The 23,061-nt window shown below is 38.3% G+C and overlaps 1 protein-coding gene across 1 annotated transcript in view; it reads right to left on the reverse strand.

Annotated features, from left to right (window-relative positions):
- ITGA2 (integrin subunit alpha 2) overlaps positions 1–23,061 on the reverse strand; it is a 114,271-nt gene that overhangs the window by 66,431 nt on the left and 24,779 nt on the right. The window contains exons 2-3 of the mRNA XM_043598708.1: positions 14,676–14,793; positions 380–489 (exon numbers count right to left, since the gene is read on the reverse strand). Coding sequence (XP_043454643.1) covers positions 380–489; positions 14,676–14,793 — 228 coding nt within the window. The remainder of the gene's footprint in view (positions 1–379; positions 490–14,675; positions 14,794–23,061) is intronic.

Here is a 23,061-nt window from a genome sequence, read left to right on the forward strand (position 1 = left end):
AATGCAACCCTGGTACTGACAGGTGTATACTTAATAATTTGTTTTGAGGAGGGAGAGAGGTATGGATAAACTTAGATTTCTGTAAGGAATCAGCAAAACAATCTGAAACATTAATGGAAAGTGGTCCACAGTCTAGGGCTAGATGGTCCACGAGGCAGCACATTTCCCATGCATCTTGTTAAATCAGGTCTTCAATCTGTATTGAAAGACTGGATGCAATTGGACCTCTTATGACTAAAGATACAAAGGTAAAAAAAAAAAGCTGTGTCTATTTCTTTAAGACAGAATTATGATTGATTTTGTTATTGTTTTTTATTTAGGTTTATAACAATGAGATCTTGTTATTTGTAAAAAAATCATATTTCTAATTACCACTTACTTTGCAGATTCAGTTTTTCACATGTAGCAGTGGACAGATCAACAGGACATTTATACACGTCTCCCATTCGGTTCTCAGGAAAACCACTCCAAGGTGAACCAACCAGTAACCTAGAAAGAGGAATTTTTTTTCATTAAATATAAAATGTTAGCTATAGTTTCTTAAAGATTAAAACTGACCACTAAACAATGAAAAAACCCACATTTAATTTCAATTTTTAATAAGAAAATAGTAATTCATATTTGTTCAGCTATAACCAGTTCTTTTTCCTTTCCTCTTAGCTGGTCCAAATTCTTAAATGATTTTAATATTTTTTAAATGATTTTAAATTTTTATTTTTTTTATTTTAGAGAGAGAGAGTGTGAGTGGGGGAGAAGGGCAGAGATGGAGAGAGAGAGAGAGAGAGAGAGAGAGAGAGAAAGAGAGAATCTTAAGCAGGCTCCATGCTAAGACCTGAGCACAGGGCTCAACCCCACGACCCTGGGATCATGACCTGAGCTGAAACCAAGAGCTGGATGCTCAACTGACTGAGCCACCCAGACGCCCCTGCTGATCCTGATTCTTGATGAATATGGAAAATACATTAGAGAAATATAATGCAGGCCACAAATGTGATCTGCATATGTAATTTTAAATTTTCTACTAGCTACATTAATACAATGAAAAGCAAAGGTGAATTAACTTAAATAATATATTTTCTCTAACTTGATATACAATCATTATAAAAATCATTCATGAGATATTTGACATTCTTTTTTCCATACTAAGTCTTTGAAATTCAGTGTTCAGATGTTAATTTACATAGGGAGCAAATGAATTATCTAAGTGGTTTTACTGTTTATTGTCTATATAAGGGGATCCTTAGCAAAAACACAGAGCAAATATACTATGGAGCTCTCCTTCCATGTGACACATCAGTAGCCAGAATGCAGGAAGCAGAGTTTAGAGACTGGTGCTCACATCCTTCTTTGGTTAGTTTTGTTTCCTACAGAGCTCCTCCAACTAGAGACTATTTCCCTGTGGAACCATTCATCTAACATTTCTGGTCACAGAAGAATAGACAGAAAGCGTCCATGCAAACAGTCTGATCTTTAGAATCTGTAGTAGGTTAATTACTCAGCAGCAACCAGTTACTAAGAAAGCACATTTGATTCAATGTTTTTTCCTTGTCAAAGTTGGGAAACATGAGACGAAACTTAAATTCTTTCATGAGGCTTCTGCATAAATGTTTTAGCTTTATTGATTAAATAACATGTGCCTCACACTAAGTGCCACAATGAGTACAGAAAGATGAAGGTGTGCTTCTATCTACTAAATCCAGTAAAGCTGTTTAAAATACATGCCAAGGAAAACAATAACAGTCCAAATGAACAGAAATATATAAATAGGCTTCCCTCTGGAACAAACATTAAAATGGTCAGAGGATACAAAAATGAATACCAGAGGATGAAGGTGTCAGTCATTATTCTCAGCAGAGGGAAGAGTATGAATACAGAGGAAAGAGGAAAATACAGATTATTTTGAAAGACAGTTAATGATTCACATAGCTAGTGAGAGCCAAGTGTAACTGATTCTGAAGCCCAAGCTCTTAACCCTTAGGTTATTCTCCTTCCTCTTAGCTACAAGAAGGCCTGGCATAGGGCCCAGATTGGGAAAGCTATCTGAACAAATGGGTTGGGTTCCAGAATAATCAAGGAATAGAAACTGGAAATGATGGTCAAGCCATACCTACTGTGATGGGGGTGTGGCTGTGTGGCGTATAAGGAGGCTGTGGACAGGAAGGACACCAGCCAAGGTCATCTGGTAAGCACACATCCACACTGTAGGCCCAGGCTGTACTGTTCATAATATAGGTAAGGGCAGAGTATGTTCAAATAGTACTAAATGTGGTAATTCGGGTGACTTGTACTGTGCACATTTTCCATCCATCCTCACCAGCCCAAGAGAAACACACTGCAGAATAAAAGTTAAGTGTTTCTCATCTAACATTTAACCATCCTGTTCTTCAGAGCCTTTGGCAATAAAGCACCATCAGCTACCTTTTTCTCAATGAGAAAGCTCAAAAGGCTACTTGCTTTCTCCTATTGCCTAAGTGTTCCCCAGATACTCTCCCATTCACTTCCTCCTGCCTCATCAAAGAATTCAGGATTTGATAATCTCACACTCAGGAAGGGTTATGACATCTCCACTACTGTTGTGAGGGCCGTGGTCTCCTACATTAATCAGATGGGAAGAAGAGAGAGAAAGAAGTATCTGTACAATTGTGTGCCTCTTAACAAAAAGGATGTGAATGTACTTGAAATTCTCTCAAAGAATACATAGATCTCTGGCAGTATTATGCCATACTAAACTCTTAACACAAAACAATAGAAAACAGTGGAAAAACAGATCATTCCGGTGACCGGTAAAGAACAAGGGTGTCCTTATCATATATAACTCATTTTTTAAATATGGTGAACCACATTAGTAAGACGCCGACAGGTCATGCTAGTGACTGCAGAGAATGTTTCATAGAGCATTGCTAACTCCTTGTTGGCAACATTTCCAGTAGACTCTCCTCCTTGCTTTCACCCGGAGGCCTCAGTGAAATTCTGATTCCTGACAATTCATCCTCATAAGGAAAGGCTATGACATCACTAGTGGCTGCTCCAAAGGAATTGTGACATTCTTATATTAATCAGACAGGAAGATGAGGAGGCTGGTATATTTATTTATAAAATCTTATGTAATCAGCTGTAACAGGAAGAAACATGCCAGGAGAGAATGTTACAAATGTGAAGAATAGGATAGGTTAGTGAGTAAATCCTGCTGAAGTATGGCAAAGCTTCTTTGAAGTAATGGACTTAACTTAATCACAACCAGACAAAAGAGCTGCATGAACAGTCGTGTGTGCTGATTCTGAAAACAAAACAAAATCCCAAGACATAAACTCTTTTCTCCTGCAGTGAAACTGGGAATTCTTCCAAGATGACTTAAAATAACACTTACTGTTCAATTATCTTGTGGGGAAATAGTGATTATGTAGAGTTCCAAAACATAGCCAATTTGCCCACCTCCAGTGGAATTCAAAATACTTTGTTTAGTTAGTAAACAGTATTTATGGTGGTGTAGGTAGTTTTAAACCCACAATCCAGGGGCTGTTATAAATATCTTCCTTTGGTCCGTGAGTCTATAAACTCTCCAAGTGTTCCTTTAATACTAGCGATTTTTCTAGAGATTATTGACAGAGGTGTACTTAAAATAGTAGGGCAAAACAAGTTTTATTTGATGCTACCGATGTTTATTGCGTCCTGCGAGGCTGAAATTTTGCACCACACCAGGGGGTACCATTTCCATATAAATAGTGTGCCCTGGCCTTGTTACGTATGCATCCTGTGAGGTTGTACATGGTGGCCAGACCTACTATGTGCCAGACTCGATTCTAGGCACTAGGGATACATCAGTGAGTCAGTCAGTCAAAAATTACTGGTCTTGTGGAACTTACATTCTAGTGGGAAAAGATAGGCAACTTTAATAAGTAAATAAAACATATCATGATGGTGATCAGTGCTCTGTGGGAAAAATGAGCAGGAGAGTTAGGAGTACAGGAGGATTCTCACACAGAGTCATGACACTGAGGCTTTTCTTTCCAGGAAGCAACTTTATTCGAGCCGGCACTGCTCAGTTGGGTTTGTACCAGAAGAACTGCACCCCGAATGCCACGTGGTGTAGTTTTTTATACATTTTCTATTTCTTTGTCTCCATATATGGTAACACACAAACAGTCTGATTAAGTGGTCTCATGTTACAAAGTTGTGAGGGATGTTGTCACGTACACATATAGACAGGCTGCCTTGAGGTTTTTTCTTTTTTGTTTTCTCCTTGGGGAGGGGACCCTCCCACACGGGTGGGGGTGGAAGGCGTTGTAATCTTTATTAGAATGGTCAGGGAGGCCTCACTGAGAAAGTGTCATTTAAGCAAAGACTTGAAGGAGGTAAAGAAGCAAGCCATAAAATTCTGGAGGAAAAATAATCCAGGCTGTGGGAACAGCAAATGCAAAGGCCCTGTGGCTGGACTGCAGTGATAAGGAGGAATGTGGGGGAGATGTAGTCAGATGGGTCACAGGACCAGATCCCATAAGACTGGTATGAAATTGTAAGAACTTGGCTTTGCCTCTGAGTGACATGAGAAAGCCACTGGAGAGTTTTCAGCACAGTAGTGATATGATCTGACATATTTTAGAAGGGTTTTGAAGGCTGCTCTGTTGAGAATGATTGCCCTGGGGTAAAGGTGAAGCAAGTGAAGCATTTTGGAAGCAAATGCAAAATTCAGGCGAGAGGAGATGAGGGGCTCCCACAGGGCTCATGAGAAGTGATCTTATTTTAGATGTATTTTGAAGGTAGGGCCAGTAGGATTTCTTGAGGTTAGCTTTTAGACACACACACACACACACACACACACACACACACACACACTTTCACCCCCCCCCCCCCCCCACACACACACACACTCACCCCACACACAAATAATCAAGGATGATTCTGGGTTTCTCTGCTAAGAAACTAAAAGGAACCAATTAGTCATGCTTGGATAAGGGGGCTACTATCACTAGAGCAAGATTTTGAGATAAGGTGAGCTTAAGAGTTCAGTATGAGGTATTTTAAGTTTGAGATGTCTATCAGACATCCAAGGGGGATATTTACTTAGGATTAGAAGCCTATTGTATACAATATATTAATGTCAGAAATTTCAAAGTCTATGAATACACACCATATAAACATAAATATTATTCCTTGCGTGGTTTAGTTTTAAGCCACTGACAACACAAGGGGTCTGGTGAGTTCTATATAGCTAGTTGCTTCCTGCTTGTAATGCAAAAGGAGTTTTATGATGGAAAGGGGAAGACTTCAAATCTCTAGGAAGGAGGAAGACAGGTAAAGAGAGAGTTCATTTTTAGCTCCTGGCTGGGAAATGCTGTTGTTATAAATTTAATAGTTAAACCCTTTGGCATGTGTTAAAAGGAAATTTTAGTTTCTAAACTTTATTATGCTACTTCAGACTCCGTTGGCTGCCAGATTGCTTCCTTAAATAGTGGGATGGCTAAACCCTCAAGGTCTCTCAGTTCCCTAAGGTGAAGTCCACCAACCTCATTATTGCTAAAACATCTTAAGCCTATTCTGTTTCATAAGAAGCCTAGAAATTAGCTTTTGCACTGGAAACAAATGAGTCAATAAAAGCTGATTCTGTTACATTGACTCATCCAACATGAGGTTTTCCTAAAGTTAAAATCAAAAGCTGATATTTTCAATTTAAAGCCTTGTGATGACATAAATTCCACATTCTTGGAAGGAAAGGAATGGTCTTAAGACCACCATATTTTTATAAATCAAAGCCCATGAGATAGTACCTTTCAAACAAGGTTCTTTGGCAGATGGTTGTTTTATGAATGAGAAAATTTGGAAAAGCAACATTTATGAACTGCTTTACAGTTTATAAAGTACGTTTTATGTACATTGTCTCCTTTGATGCTTGTAAATTCCCAGAGAAGTCAAGTGTTACAACTATTCCTGTTTTCCTATGAAAAACCAAGTCTCAGTGTCTACTTGGAAACAAAGTCTAGAGCTGCACCTGTGTGCTTTCATTCCAAAACCCTGATTCCTTCTATCATAGTAAGTTCTGTTTAGAAGTCTCCCAGAGAAGAGATACTCATTGTCTGCCCATCCTATTGGCTATAAACAAATTAACAAACAGTTCCAACCTGTGCCACTTAGTATTCCCTAAATCCCTTGTCAGATGGGGCTAGACTGATGGAAAAGTTTCAGACAACTGGCCACCAGGAAGGTGTGCATGTGTAAGCCCCATTCACCTTTGTAAATGAACTTTGTTCCAGGAACAGACATTCAGGCATTAACATAGAGGATAGCTTTAAATTATAAGCCAAGCTAGTGAGGCGTGGAGAATTTTCCCAGATCACTGCAGGTCTCCAGATATTTGAGAGCAGCAGATCCAACCCCTGTGCAAGTCACAAAAGATGGGTGTGTATGTGTGTTTGTTTGTAGGTATATGCACAAATTTGTGTCCAGAGTGGGGGAAGGGAGAAGCAAGTCAGAGCAGGGATATTTAAAATGGCTTTTCTACTATAGATTTTTATTTATGATAAGTAACACCAACTATGGAAAAAGTCTAGCCATAAAGATTATTTTAAAATGGAAAAGAAATGAACAATTATGGTGTAACAAATATATGTGGATCAACACCAGGGTGGCCCATGGGGTTCTAAAAGGTACTTGGTTCCCTATTTATTCTGCCCCTAGAGAAGGTCCTTGTTGACAAGAGACATGCCATTTTGCACATCCATATTAGTCGTATTGAGTGATGGCTTAATTATATGGCAATACCATAATTATTTATAAAAATATTGACAATAAATTTTTAAACTTAAAAGTGTAAGACTATTACAGTCAGACTTCTTATGCCTTTCCAGAAACAAAAATTAGAGTAAGTCACAAGTTAGTGAAAATAACATGGAATGGAAGAACAAAAAGGAATATATACGTCATGGGTTTAAACTAAAAGCAAACCCTGTGAATAAACAAAGTAAGCATGTTAAATGGCCCTGCCAGGCTAACCTAATGGCAGGAGAATTTTATCTTTGGAAAAAGACATAAAGGATGATATTGGCTAATATTTAAAGGCCACAATGAAAGACAAAGACATGATTATTTTGGAAAAGGGATCAGAATAGCATTCTTGGCCAAGAAGAAGAAGAAATGGACTGAAGCTAATCCAATATGCATGGAAGTTAATTGATGACAGATGAGAAATGGTTGAGAAACAGGCAGTGGAGAGAGGTAGGGAAAAACTTGTTACTAAAAATCCTGATTTTCTTCCTATGTATTTTTACACAGTGCTAGGGAGAGTAACTCACATATGCATAGTGGTTTAGTTTTTGTTTTTGTTTTGTGTTTTACAGTGGACATAATTTATTTTTTTTTAAACAGTGGACATAGTTTATTTATGTTTTTTAAGGTTTTGTTTTATTTTTTAAAGTTTATTTATTTATTTTGAGAAAGAGAGACAGTGCGAGCGGGGAGGGGGGGTGGGAGGCAGAGAGAGAGGGAGACGGAGAATCCCAAGCAGGCTCTGCACTGTCAGCATGGAGCCAGATGTGGGGCTTGAACTCACAGAACCATGAGATCGTGATCTGTGCCGAAACCAAGAGTCAGACGCTTAGCCAACTGAGCCACTCAGGAGCCCCAAGGTTTTATTTTGATTCCAGTTAGTTAACATACAATGTAATATTAGTTTTAGGTGTACAATATAGTGATTCAACATTTCCATACAACACCTGGAGCTCATTGCAAAAAGTGCACTCCTTCATCACTCTATTTAACCACATCCTCCACCCACCTCCCCTCTGATAACCATCAGTTTGTTCTCTATAGTTAAGACTAGTTTTCTCTCTCTCTTTCCCCCTTTGTTTAGTTTCTTAAATTCCTCAATGGGTAAAATCTTACGGTATTTGCCTTTCTCTGAGTTATTTCACTTAGCACTGCACTCCATCCATGTTGTTATAAATGGCAAGGTTTCATTCTTTCTATGACTGAATACTATTCCATTGTGTTTACATACCACATCTTCTTTACACATTCATCAATAGATGGACACTTGGGCTGCTTCTATATCATGGCTATTGTAAATAATGCTGCAATAAACATAGGGTGCATACATCCCTTTGAATTTGTGTTTTTGTATTATTTGGGTAAATACTCAAAGTAGTGTGATTGCTGGATCATAGGGTAGTTGTATTTTTAACTTTTTGAGGAATCTCTATACTGTTTTCCACAATGGCTGCACCAGTTTTCATTCCCACCAACGGTGCAAGAGAGTTCCCCTTTCTCCACATCCTTGCCAACATCTGTTGTTTCTTGTGTTGTGTTTAGCTATTCTGACAGGTTTGAGGTAGTATCTCATTGTAGTTTTGATTTGTATTTCCCTGATGGTAAGTGACGATGAACATCTTCTCATGTGTATGTTGCCATCTGTACGTCTTTGGGGGAACTGTCTGTTCATGTCTTATGTACATTTTTTAGTTGACTTGTTTTTTGGGTGTTGAGTTTTATAAATTCTTTATATATTTTGCAAACAAACCCTTTATGGAATATGTCATTTGCAAATATCTTTCCCCATTCCATAGGTTACCTTTTAGGTTTTTTTTTTTATTGTTTCCTTCACTATGCAGAAGCTTTTTATTTTGATAAATCCCAATAGTTTATTTTTGATTTTATTTCTCTGGCCTCAGGAGACATATCTATAAAGATGTTACTATGGCTGATGTCAAGAAGTTACTGTGTGTGTTCTCTTCACACATTCTTATGGCTTTAGGTCTTGAATTTAGGTCTTTAATCCACTTTGAATTTATTTTTGTGTATGGGGTAAGAAAGTTTCTTTCTTTTGCATGCTGCTGTCCAGTTTTCCAAACACCATTTATTGAAGAGACTATCTTTTTCCTACTTTATTGAAGATTAATTGACCATATAGTTGTGGGTTTATTTCTGGGTTTTCGTTTCTGTTCCATTGATCTACGTGTCTATTTTTATGCCAGTACCATACTGTTTTGATTACTACAGCTTTGTAATATAACTTAAAGTCTGGAATTATGATGCCTCCAGCTTTGCTTTTCTTTTTTAAGATTGTTTTGGCTATTTGAGGTCTTTGTGGTTCCATACAAATTTTAGGATTTTTTGTTCTGTGAAAAATGCTATTGGTATTCTGATAGGTATTGCATTAAATGTGTAGATTGCTTTGGGAAGTATAGACATTTTAACAATATTCTTCCAATCCATGAGAATGGAATGCCATACCATTTCGTTGTCATTTTCAACTTATTTTATCATTGTTTTATAATTTTCAGAGTATAGGTCTTTTACCTCTTTGGTTGGTTTATTCCTACAGTGGTTTATTTTTTGAAGTACTTCACTTTTTTTTTAAAACTAACATACAGGTTTTATTTCACCAGTGAAGTGCTTTACTTTTATTCTCTCACGAGGTGCTCAAAACATTCTGGTTTGGTAGCGATGGCCCTCTCTTTGTGCTCCAGAGAGGGCATGTGACTTTTTCAAAGTCAGCCAGCTAGTGGTGGGGAAGCTGAGGGTAAAACCCTTGCGCTCTGGCTCCTGACTTATATGTAAAAGCCCTGTGCATGAGAGAATGAAAAGATAGGTGGTAACTGTCATCTCTATTGAGGCAACACATTTTGTAACAGAAATTTTAATTCAAAGTACTAAATGAAGTTCATCTTACTTTATAAAGTTTTTTTGACAATTATAATTAAATAATTTTTTATAAGTGCTGATTACCTCCTGCCACTCTCCTCCTTACATACTTACAAAAATATGTATGCTTGGAACATCTTATCTCTGCTTTGCATTACTACCATATGCACATTACTTCTTAGCTCTGTAGTCTCAGGCAAACTACCTAGCCTTTCTAAGCCCCAGTCCCCTCATTTGTAAATGGAGTAATAATTTTACAAATCTTTCAGAGCGACTGTATTATGTGTCTGGCAAAGAAAGAGTACTCAGTACTTTTCAATACTGTAAATACCAGTAAATACCAAGTACTGTTATTACCAACATACATACAGCATAATCTTTGATATCTGTTATAGAGTTGAATGTTTCTTATTACTTATCTGAAATCCTCTCCCATATGTCTTATAGACAAGCATTATCCATGTACTTATAACACACATAGAGCTTTATTAATATTTTTCTTAATTATAATGTTAGAACTATAAGTTCATACATAAATGGAGTTTTTTATTGGCCACGGCACATGTTCATTATATTTCTTTTCTTAAGGAACAAGCACGTACTAGTCCTTGCTGACACAAGAGAATACATCTCTCCCACTGGAAATACCCCTTCGTTCCCAGACAGTTCTCGTTACACAAATGGCTGTAGGGTTCTAAGATTTTTGAGTCATAAAATGAGCTCAGACTGTTCATGTGACAGGCCTTCAGATTAGACAAACAGAGACAGTGCATATCACCACAAGCTTCCAGGAAATGATTTTAAACATATCTAAATCCTTTGTATAATTGCTTCTGATAAAAATTGCATCATCCACATTTAAACATCCTGTGTGTATGATGAGGGCCTCAATGTGCCACTGAAGGGACAGCAGACCACAGCTTTACTTCCAGACACAGGGGTGCTCCCTTGCTCTGCTTGGGAGGTAATCTTGCTTGTCAAACAATCCAGCCTTTTTGAGACTGTTCAAAAAGCTCTAGAATTTTCAAAGCCACATGACCACTATTTCTAGAGAAAAAGCCACAGTGTAGTAAAAGTATAATAAATAAAACTAGAAAAGCATCAAGACCATTTTGTTAAGATCTTGTACATCCCAATGTAAAATATGCCTATAAATTCCTAGGAACATGAGCCATGTGGAAGCTGAGGTTGTATTTGAAAAACAAGGAGTGTGATTTAAGAAAATTCAGACTAGAGCGTTATGTGAGTTGTCAGAAGGAAGAAAAGGGCTGAGAGACAGAGATGGGGCTCAACAATACAGATTGTAAAGAAAGTCAAGGAAAGCGGAGGAGAAACTACCCAAACAGCAGCTTCAGAACAAGCAGGAAGAGAGTAAAGAAAATAAAGGGATGTATGTGTGTATGTGTGTGTGTTTTGTGTGTGTGTGTGTGTGTGTTATATAAGTCTAGGAGAAAAAGACTCCCAGTTATTAAAGGAATTCACAGTAATCCCACTTTCTGTGCCCAAAGTTAACTTGACTAGTATCAGGAGGCAAGTTAATATTTAAACAGTCCTTTCCACATCTGCTACTTCCATAATGTCTGTGCAGTTGTCATAAATTAGGAGTGGAGAAGGGCACTGTGCCAATCGTCAAAACAAATAGGCAATTCTGGATTCCAAGTTTCGTATTATTTTCCTTGAGCCTGAGTGCTGTGAGGGCGCTTGTCCTAACCATGGGCCACTCGGGCACTAGAGTGGGAAACACCACCCCATGGATCCTGTGACAGCCCTGCCCCCTGTGACAGGCTGATGAGAGAGAGGCCAGGAGCAAATCTTGCCCTCAAGTGTCTCAGGCTTCGGGAGGAGAAAACGAGCTCTTAATAGTAAGTTAACACTATCAGTGGCACTGAAAGAACACCAACATTATTAACCATATGGGGTTGGCCCTTATTACATCTCTGGCATTACTCATGGCTGCCCGCTCTGCATATCAGTCTTTCTCCATGGCTCTACTCCACACTCCTTAAAGGTAATTCTGATGTTCTCTACTTGGCACTTCACGCAGTGTCCAGCCTGTGGTGGATTAGCAGATCATGTCCACAACTTGGCCTCTTCTGCTTCTCTGCTTCAACAAGGCCGGAACAGTGGAAGGACAGACTGGCATGGCAGGCCAGCTTTTGTTCTCTTTCCTTCCAGCTTTGCACTGCAACGGGGTTTAGCTTCTCAGGTAATACAGGCACTCTCCCTTCTTTTCTTTTTGTGCACTGGGATACGCTCTTACCAGCTGGTTTCAGACAGGCTTGAGGGAAGTAAGGTCTTGATAAGCCTACCGTTACTTATTCCCAAAAAGCTCTACACTGGAGTTAAAAGCACCAGCTGAGCCAATAATAGAGTGGTGCCTTGTTTCCCAATAGCCATTGTCCTGTGTTTATATGTATCTCAGGAATGTCATGAGAAGGCCATGGGAGGATTTAGGAATGTTTAGTGTCTTTGGTCTGGACATAACCCTATCAGCACCAGAATCTCACCATAAGTTGCTAATACACTTGTCTTTTAACAATGTTTTGTATGCTCAGAGAGAATCGTGGAGGGAGAAAGGGGGTATGGCTGCTTCTCACTTTCCCAGGACTCTGCCTGCTAGATTCCTGTCAACATTTTTTCCCTGTTGGTCTTGTTCAGCTTCCAACCTGTAGTGGGCCAGTGGTTGAGTTACCTTCCAATCCTTCATAAGCTTATTGTCTCTAATAGCATCTACTGCTGATAGTGTCTCTTTCTCTCAGATTTGTCTTGTCCCAGAAAAACTTTCACTTAAAAAGAACAACCTCAAGCTTGATGGCGATTGTCCTCAGCAAGGTCATACTTATGAAGCAGAACATCAGAGTCCCCCCGAAGGTCTCGTTCAGTTCAGACCTAAGTCAAATTACTATGGTTCACTTTGTAGAGTACCTAAAGTGAATAATTTGGAAATGGGACTTTCATTCAGTCATTCAGCAAACAATTATTGATCCCCTACTTGGTGCCAAATAGCACTCTGGGTTCTGGACACGCCATTGAACAAAAACAATGTGCCTATACTCAGAGACAGGGCAGAAGAGAGACAATGGGAGTATAAACATGTAAAGGTGATTTCAGATAGCAATAACTACTATACAGAAAAGAAATCTGCATGGAAGGTGGGAGAGTGGCTGGGAGGTGAGCTGAAGTGCTCATGTATGTAGTCGTGCTCTGAAAGGTCTCTATAAAGAGGAGACATTTGAGCGGAGACTGAAAAATGAGAACCCACCAGCCAAGTGAAGATCTTGGGAAGACTGATCCTTCCAGGAAAAAAGCATGTTCAGAAGCTTTGAAGCAGTGATGAGCTTAGTGTGTTCAAGGGACAGACAAAGGACAGAATTCATAGGGCTTAAGGGTGAGGGGGTAAAATGTGAGACAGGACAGGCAGACTGAGACCAGGTCAAGGAAGATCCTTTAAGGAATTTTAATGTCATCTGATTGCAATAGGAAGCCACAGAGGGTTTTAATCTCGGCAGTGACATTATTTGAATCATGTACTTGACAGTTCACAAGGCTTCCCTGAGGGGTGAGAAGGGAAGCAGCAGGTGGGCTGAGAAGCAGTTGCCGCAGTAACCGCAAGGGCTCATGTTGGCTTTGAGAAAGGACTGCAGGGATGATGGGGGAAACCCATGGTCTGTTATCACATGTATTTTGGTTGTGGCATCAGTAGGACTGGTTAATGGATGAGATATGGGGTGGTGACAGAAAGAGAGGAGTCAGGATTTTTGGTCTCATCAGCTGGTGCAGACAATCAGATATTTGTTTATGTTTGATATGTTAAGCCTGGTATGTCTACTAGGCATTAATGTAGTGATGTTTGTTATGTGTGTCCGCAGCTCAGGGAAGAATCGGGGCTAGATATGTAAAATTGCGGGTCATCAGCAAATTCATCTGCCAGATTCCAAGGTCATACTATACCAACTATAACATCTGTCTAGCCTTTAACCACAGTATATGGTTATCAAAGCATAATAAGATAACTGTTAGAGATGCGCTCTCATATCCCAAATGATAATAATTGCTACTCTTTGGGTTTTCAACCAGACCGTTATTATCCTTTGGGATGACTGACAAACTACAACATACGTTGCTTTCCAAGTCTCCTCATATTAGTTAATGCTTTTGTCCTGACTATTCATCTCCTCCCCTTAAGACCCCCTTAAGACTCATGATTCACTTCCTCCAAGATGTCTTTTGAGACAGTACCCTCTCGAGTGATAATTTCATTTTCTTTCCCTATCACACAAATAGGCATGCTCCAAAACATGAATAATTTGGATTCTAAATGTTTCTTAGAATTCAATTTTTTGAGCATCGAACTTAAGCTCACACAGAAAAAAGATTATTAATTATAGCTCTTATTTGATAAGCCAAAATAGCCATTCAGTCGTTGAAAAGAACTCTAAAGGATCCAGATTGGAAGATCCAGGGTAAGTCTGAAACCTTCTGCGGCAACAGGAAGATAAGGTTCTAAAGGCAGGACTCTTGTGACCAGTGGACATCAAGACTGGCAAGGGCGGAGCTAAAGTTCTTCTACCTAAAGACAACTTTCAGAATCGTCTAATTTCCCCTGCATTGATTTTCATTATTTTAAAGGGAAACTTAAACCAGCAATGGGGGGGGGGGACATATATTTCCATATCCTTGAAAGTAGTTGATATAAATGTAACCATGGTTTAAATGTAACCATTACACAGCATTAAAAATTGGGAGCACTTTTAGGCAAAAATGAACAATGCAAATGCACTAGAGAAAGGGAACTGCTATTATGAATTTACTATGGAATAGTTAGGGAAAGTTTTCCATCTAGGTTTTTAAAAAGTACCATTACACCATCTCATTAATTATCAATCTGAAAGTTATCAACTCTCAAGGAAAGATCTTTCATTTAAGGATATTTGAAGATATCCATTAATAATATATTCATGTACCAATTTGAACAAGCAGTTGGAGCCAAACATTAAATTTATTTAGTATTTGTACTGAAACCATAGAGAGAATATTCTTACCAGTTGCCTTTTGGATTTATAAACTGCTGCACAGCATAGCCAAACTGCTCACTTGAAGGACCGGAAAATATCTTTGCTTCTAGGAGACCAACATTGTATGCCATACAATTTAAAATGCCTATTAAGAAAAATGAAAACATAGTCCATATTTACAATTTGTGAATATAGTTTTGTAATACAATTCTCAAAGACCACTTAAAAAAACCTGTTTTATGTAATAATTGTTTTCCTTATTAGTGTTTACCAAGAACACTATTAGTGTTTACCAGTACTTATTTGGGGTTCTGATACCATGCTAAAAAAATTTTAATGTTTTATTTATTTTTGAGAGACAGAGAAAGAGACAGAGCACGATCAGGGAGGGGCAGAGAGAGTGGGAGAGCCAGAATCCAAAGCAGGCTCCAGGCTGTCAGCACAGAGCCTGCCGTGGGGCTCGAACTCATGAACTGTGAGATCATGACCTGAGCTGAAGTTGGATGCTTAACTGACTGAGCCACCCAGGTGCCACCCATGCTAAATACTTTATATACATGATTAAGTACCCCATTCATCCTCATGGCAACCCTAGAATATGATTGTTAATATTATATTTGTTTTGCAGGAATTTCTAAGGTTCCTGAAGAGAAGTGTGTCTCACACGTGGAAAGAAATAAGGGTGAGGGCAGGATCTGAACACAGGGCTGTCTGATTCAACAGCTTGAATTCTTAAACCACATATTACCTCTAGGGACTTTTAAATAACTCTAAGCTGTTCAAAGGGCTGAAGGCTATCTACTTTTTCTCTTGAATCCCCAAGAAGCTTTTGACACGGACTTTGTATGAAATGTCTGTTGGAAAAGCACTGCTGATTACCTCAGAGAAGGAGGAAAAATCACGGCCCCTTGAAAATTGTATCATTTTCTTTCATAAGAGATCATTTTTGAGGATGAAAACGTAGAGAATGGTGTCCTATCTGTTTTATTCCAGTGAGAACTGTCAAAAGTAGTTTTGGCTTTCGATGCTTCTTTCTGAATGCCCAAGAAACGATAATCATTTTCAAAAACAACAAAGACCCTGATAGGATAAAGCCTTGCTAGACTTTTTTTTTTTTTTTTTTTTTGAAAAACATTGTTTGTGATGGAAAGGGAATGAGGGGAAAGAGTACGGTTGATAGCTGTCCGTCCTTCACTCTGAAGATAGAAGGATGTGTGGATATTAACACTGTCTGTGGGAAGGGGAGTATGCCTCATCCTGTTTGAGATCTGTTTATTTTTGCAGACACCGAAGGCAGAGTGGGATCTTTAAAACTGACATCCAAGTTCTACTAATATGTGTTTTCATGAAAGAATATCCCACTTTCTGGACAGCATTGAAAGTACGCAGTATTTCATCAATCTATTGTTACAGCCACTGGAAGGTTGGAGGAAAAGGGCTTGCTATTCCACCGTGCCTGCGCACTCCTGAGAGCAGAGTGCAGAGTGCGCCAAAGGAACTATGAGGTCAGTGATAAAGCTCTGGGAACTTAAAGTAATTAACGTGCTTCTCTACGTGCCAAAGCCATTCTACCATCTCTAGTTCATTCAAGAGAGCTCAGCCTATTATTTCTTAAAAAGACAGTCTGCCAGGAAGAGGACAAATAATAATTTTGAAATACTCTGCAGCAAAACCTACACAGCTCTACATTTGCAGATTTTCTCTTTAACATCTATTTCTCATATGCACCACTGCTCCTTTTTATTTTTCAGGAAATACAATGCAAAAGAAAATAACATAGGAAACTAAGGAGGGAGCTGGAATAGACAGAATACTGGGGTCTTCAATCAACAATCCTGGTGTTTATCTTCACCCTACTGTGCAGAATGCGATAAACACTATTTAAATATGTTACCAATGCTCTAACATACTAGTAGAAGCTTCAGGAAATGATATCAAATGTCTAATGCTGGAAAGACCACATATGACCATAATGACTCCTTTTAATTCATTAGACCTATTTGATTAGACTTCAGCAGATCAGGTAATGACATGAAATCACACTGGAATTCATTTTATCATTTAGCAGCTAAATTTCAATTTATGTATATACACACATATATACATATGTATACCTATATTTGGATATTAAATATACACATATGTACATACATACACACATATATAAAATATTGTTCAAAAACACAGATCATTCCATCTCTCTACTTAAAATACCCCAGTGTCTTTTATTAACTAATTAATTAATTCTCAAGTATAGTTAACACATGTTATATTAGTTTCAGGTGTACAGTATAATGATTCAACAATTATACACATCACTCATGGCTCATCATGATAAGTATACTTTTAATCTTTTGTATCTAGTTCACCCATCCCCTTGCCCACCTTGCCTACTTCCCATTTGGCAGCCACCAGTTTGTTTTCTGTGTTTAGGAGTCTGTTTTTCTGTTTGTCTCTTTTTCTCTTTGTTTGTTTTATTTCAATTCCACATATGAGCAAAATCATATGGTATTTGTCTTTCTCTGACTGATCTTTTTCACTTAGCATTATACCCTCTGGGTCCCTCCATGTTGTTTCAAATGGCAAGATTTCATTCTTTTTTATGGCTGAATAATATTCCACAGCAATATTTTACTTACACACACACACACACACACACACACACACACACACAAACACACACACACACACCTTCTTTATCCATTCATCTACTGATGGGCACTTGGATGGCTTCCATATCTTGGCTATTGCAAATAATGCTGCAGTAAACGTTGGGGTACATATGTCTTTTTAAATTAGTGTTTTTGTATTCTTTGGGTAAACACCAGTAGTGGAGTTACTGGATCATAAGGTAACCATATTTTTAAGTTTTTGAGGAACCTCCATACTGTTTTCCACAGTGGCTGCACCAAATTACATTCCCACCAACAGTGCATGAGGGTTCCTTCTTCTCTACATCTATGCCAAGACTTGTTTTTACTTGTTTTTTTTTTCAATTTATTTACGCCATTCTAACAGGTGTGAGGTGATATCTTATTGTGGTTTTGACTTGTGTTTCTCTGATGTTTAGCGATGTTGATAATCTTTTCAGGTGTCTCTTGACCATCTGGATGTCTTCTTTGGAGAAATGTTTGTTCATGTCTTCTGCCCATTTTTAATTGGACTTTTTTTTTGGTGTTGAGTTGTATAAGTTCTTAATATATTTTGGATATTAACCCTTTATTGGATATATCATTTGCAAATATCTTCTCCTATTCAGTGGGCTGTCTTTTTGTTTTGTTGATGGTTTCATTCAGTATGCAGAAGCTTTTTATTTTGATAAAGTCCCAATAGTTTAATTTGCTTTTGTTTCCCTTGCTAGAAGAGATCTATCTACAAATTTTTTGGTGTTGAGTTGTATAAGTTCTTCATATATTTTATATATTAACCCTTTATTGGATATATCTATAAAATTTATCTATAAAAATGTTTCTACAGCGATGTCAAAGAAATTATTGCTTATGTTTTCTTCTAGGAATTTTATGGCTTCAGGTCTCACATTTAGGTCTTTAATCCATTTTGAGTTTGTTTTTGCGTATGATGTAAGAAAATGATCTAGTTTCATTCTTTTGCATGTTGCTATCCAGTTTTCCCAACACTGGTTGAAGAGACTGTATTTTTCCTATCGTATATTCTTGTTTGTTTTGTTATAGAAATATCCCAATGTCTTATCAGTGCACTGACAATAAAATCCAGTTTTCATACCATGGTTTCAAAGGTCATTCATGATCTGACCTTGTGTAACTGGCTTCACTTTCACCACCCTCTTTGCTCACTATGTTCCAGCCACTCTGGCTTTCCTTCTGTCCTTTGAGCACAAGCAGCTCATTCTGCATTATGGCCTTTGCAGCTGCTTGACCCACTGTCTACAACATTTTCTTCCCAACTCAGCAATCTATGTTGGGAATTTTCTTCCCAGCTCAGCATCTAACCTATTTACTATGTAGGTCTTTGCTCAAACAGGTCTCTGCTCTCTTCATAGAGACTTCCCCTGACTCCTCTGTCTAGCAGCAACATCCTACTCCATCAATACACCACTATCACAGCACTAGTTATCTGAAATTATCTTACGTATCTGCACTGTTTTGTGTCTGTCTCTGCCTAGTAAGACCTAAACCCCTTGAGAGCTCAGATCTTATTTCTTTTATTCACTCTTTTTTTTCTCAGCACCTAGTATAATATTTGTTGAATGAAATGAATTTTTGATTAATATATGCTCTTCAATGATAATTTGGAATATAGAGAAAATTAGGAATAAAGCTCACTCATAGTCACATCATCTTAATGCAAGTGCAGTGAATTTGGATATATTTCCTTCCAACACTTTTTCTTCTATTATTCCAATTTGTATCATACTATTTTTTAAAATTTTTTTAACATTTATTTACTTTTGAGAGACAGAGAGAGACAGAGCATGAGCAGGGAGGGACAAAGAGAGAGGGAGACACAGAATCTGAAGCAGGCTCCAAGCTCCAAGCTGTCAGCACAGAGCCCAACGCAGGGCTCGAACTCACAAACCATGAGATCATGACCTGAGCCCAAGTCGGATGCTTAACCGACTGAGCCACCCAGGTGCCCCTGCATCATACTATTTCTTAACGCTTATGTCTTCTTACTTCTTTCAGAATCATTTTGACTCATTTGATGCCTCAAGAAACCTTGTGAAAAAGCAAAAATGTAGCTATTATTACCATTGTACAAATAAGGTTAGATGCCATTCTTCCTCAATGTCACATAATTGGTAGCTGAGCTGGAAGTCTTGGTCTGGCTCATTTTCTCAGCCTTACTGTCCAGAACTTCCTTCATTAATGGTCTGCTCAATTCCTCACAAAATACGTCATTTTCCATCACCATTCCTTATCCCATTGATCCCAAATCTCTTCTTTCCTGCTAATTCAATTCTCCCTTCAAGACCATGCCTCTTTTGATAAATCTGGACAATTCCAATTCATTATACTTATTTCTCTTCAAATATATATTTACAACTATCTATGTCATCATTTCACAACTTAGCCTATGATAATTAGTTTATAGTAAACTTAATGTAAGTATTCTGTCTAATCCAATATCTATTCCTTCTTTGAAGTCCCATTATGTATAGAAATATGTTTCTATGTCTATCCCATAGCTTAATTGAATAATATGGGAAATAACAACCATATTTGGTTCATTATATTCCCTTTCCCCACAACCATGCTTATATGTCTATACCCACTAATAAATGGATCATTCAAAACTATTTATCCAGCTCTTTTGCGTCAGGCATTTTCTAGGTCCTGAGGATATAACAATGAACAAAACAGACACTATCCCTGCTGTCATTGAGCTTTATTCTGGTAATATGAGTAAAAAACTAATACATCATAACAGGATGAGTATTAAATTTCAGATAACTATAAAGAACTCTGAACCAAAAGTTGATAAGAGGGTAAATCTAAGCCTGAAGGCTTCACAGAAGAGGTGGCAATTAATCTGGATCTTAAAGGATGAGTTGAAATTTACTACATAGAATGGAAGGCAAAGGTCATTCCAGGCACAAGGAATATCCTGCTCAGTGGTATAGAGATGTGAAGGACAAGAGTATGGAATAAAAAAAAATTGGCGCAGAAAGTCATAGACTGTTTCATTCATTTATACATTTCCAGTTCTACATTAGATGCAGTGAGTTTCAAGGTGACTTGAGCTTCGCCCTGCCAGGGGCATATTATTACCCAAAGTATAAATCTTCCCTCCTGGTCCTTATGTGAATGCCTGTGAATGCAATAATAGTGCAACAAACTCAAAGGATTTCTCCAGGGTAACCTTGCTGTGCATTAGTTAGCAGTAATGAAGTCCAAGCATTCCAGTGAATCTCACTAAAATTTGCTGCAAACATAAGTCCTGTATCCCCTGGACGTCTAACCAATCTTCACTATGTCCACAATCGTCTTTGTTGCCATTTTAATACCTATAGGCAAACCAGATAGATAAGCACAACTTGATTAATGCAGAATTCTTTTTTTTAATTTTTTTTTATATGAAATGTATTGACAAATTGGTTTCCATACAACACCCAGTGGTCATCCCAAAAGGTGCCCTCCTCAATACCCATCACCCACCCTCTCCTCCCTCCCACCCCCCATCAACCCTCAGTTTGTTCTCAGTTTTTAACAGTCTCTTATGCTTTGGCTCTCTCGCACTCTAACCTCTTTTTTTTTTTCTTCCCCTCCCCCATGGGTTCCTGTTAAGTTTCTCAGGATCCACATAAGAGTGAAACCATATGGTATCTGTCTTTCTCTGTATGGCTTATTTCACTTAGCATCACACTCTCCAGTTCCATCCATGTTGCTACAAAAGGCCATATTTCATTTTTTCTCATTGCTACGTAGAATTCCATTGTGTATATAAACCACAATTTCTTTATCCATTCATCAGTTGATGGACATTTAGGTTCTTTCCATAATTTGGCTATTGTTGAGAGTGCTGCTATGAACATTGGGGTACAAGTGGCCCTATGCATCAGTACTCCTGTATCCCTTGGATAAATTCCTAGCAGTGCTATTGCTGGGTCATAGGGTAGGTCTATTTTCAATTTTCTGAGGAACCTCCACACTGCTTTCCAGAGCGGCTGCACCAATTTGCATTCCCACCAACAGTGCAAGAGGGTTCCCGTTTCTCCACATCCTCTCCAGCATCTATAGTCTCCTGATTTGTTCATTTTGGCCACTCTGACTGGCGTGAGGTGATACCTGAGTGTGGTTTTGATTTGTATTTCCCTGATAAGGAGCGACGCTGAACATCTTTTCATGTGCCTGTTGGCCATCCGGATGTCTTCTTTAGAGAAGTGTCTATTCATGTTTTCTGCCCATTTCTTCACTGGGTTATTTGTTTTTCGGGTGTGGAGTTTGGTGAGCTCTTTATAGATTTTGGATACTAGCCCTTTGTCCGATAGGTCATTTGCAAATATCTTTTCCCATTCCGTTGGTTGCCTTTTAGTTTTGTTGGTTGTTTCCTTTGCTGTGCAGAAGCTTTTTATCTTCATAAGGTCCCAGTAATTCACTTTTGCTTTTAATTCCCTTGCCTTTGGGGATGTGTCGAGTAAGAGATTGCTACGGCTGAGGTCAGAGAGGTCTTTTCCTGCTTTCTCCTCTAAGGTTTTGATGGTTTCCTGTCTCACATTTAGGTCCTTTATCCATTTTGAGTTTATTTTTGTGAATGGTGTGAGAAAGTGGTCTAGTTTCAACCTTCTGCATGTTGCTGTCCAGTTCTCCCAGCACCATTTGTTAAAGAGGCTGTCTTTTTTCCATTGGATGTTCTTTCCTGCTTTGTCAAAGATGAGTTGGCCATACGTTTGTGGGTCTAGTTCTGGAGTTTCTATTCTATTCCATTGGTCTATGTGTCTGTTTTGGTGCCAATACCATGCTGTCTCGATGATGACAGCTTTGTAGTAGAGGCTAAAGTCTGGGATTGTGATGCCTCCTGCTTTGGTCTTCTTCTTCAAAATTCCTTTGGCTATTCGGGGCCTTTTGTGGTTCCATATGAATTTTAGGATTTCTTGTTCTAGTTTCGAGAAGAATGCTGGTGCAATTTTGATTGGGATTGCATTGAATGTGTAGATAGCTTTGGGTAGTATTGACATTTTGACAATATTTATTTTTCCAATCCATGAGCAGGGAATGTCTTTCCATTTCTTTAAATCTTCTTCAATTACCTTCATAAGCTTTCTATAGTTTTCAGCATACAGATCCTTTACATCTTTGGTTAGATTTATTCCTAGGTATTTTATGCTTCTTGGTGCAATTGTGAATGGGATCAGTTTCTTTATTTGTCTTTCTGTTGCTTCATTGTTAGTGTATAAGAATGCAACTGATTTCTGTACATTGATTTTGTATCCTGCAACTTTGCTGAATTCACGTATCAGTTCTAGCAGACTTTTGGTGGAGTCTATAGGATTTTCCATGTATAATATCATGTCATCTGCAAAAAGCGAAAGCTTGACTTCATCTTTGCCAATTTTGATGCCTTTGATTTCCTTTTGTTGTCTGATTGCTGATGCTAGAACTTCCAGCACTATGTTAAACAGCAGTGGTGAGAGTGGGCATCCCTGTCGTGTTCCTGATCTCAGGGAAAAAGCTCTCAGTTTTTCCCCATTGAGGATGATGTTAGCTGTGGGCTTTTCATCAATGGCTTTTATGATCTTTAAGTATGTTCCTTCTATCCCAACTTTCTCAAGGGTTTTTATTAAGAAAGGGTGCTGGATTTTTTCAAAGGCCTTTTCTGCATCGATTGACAGGATCATATGGTTCTTCTCTTTTTTTTTGTTAATGTGATGTATCACGTTGATTGATTTGCGAATGTTGAACCAGCCCTGCATCCCAGGAATGAATCCCACTTG

Source organism: Prionailurus bengalensis, chromosome A1 (genome assembly GCF_016509475.1).
Source record: "Prionailurus bengalensis isolate Pbe53 chromosome A1, Fcat_Pben_1.1_paternal_pri, whole genome shotgun sequence".
Lineage (NCBI taxonomy): Eukaryota > Metazoa > Chordata > Mammalia > Carnivora > Felidae > Prionailurus > Prionailurus bengalensis.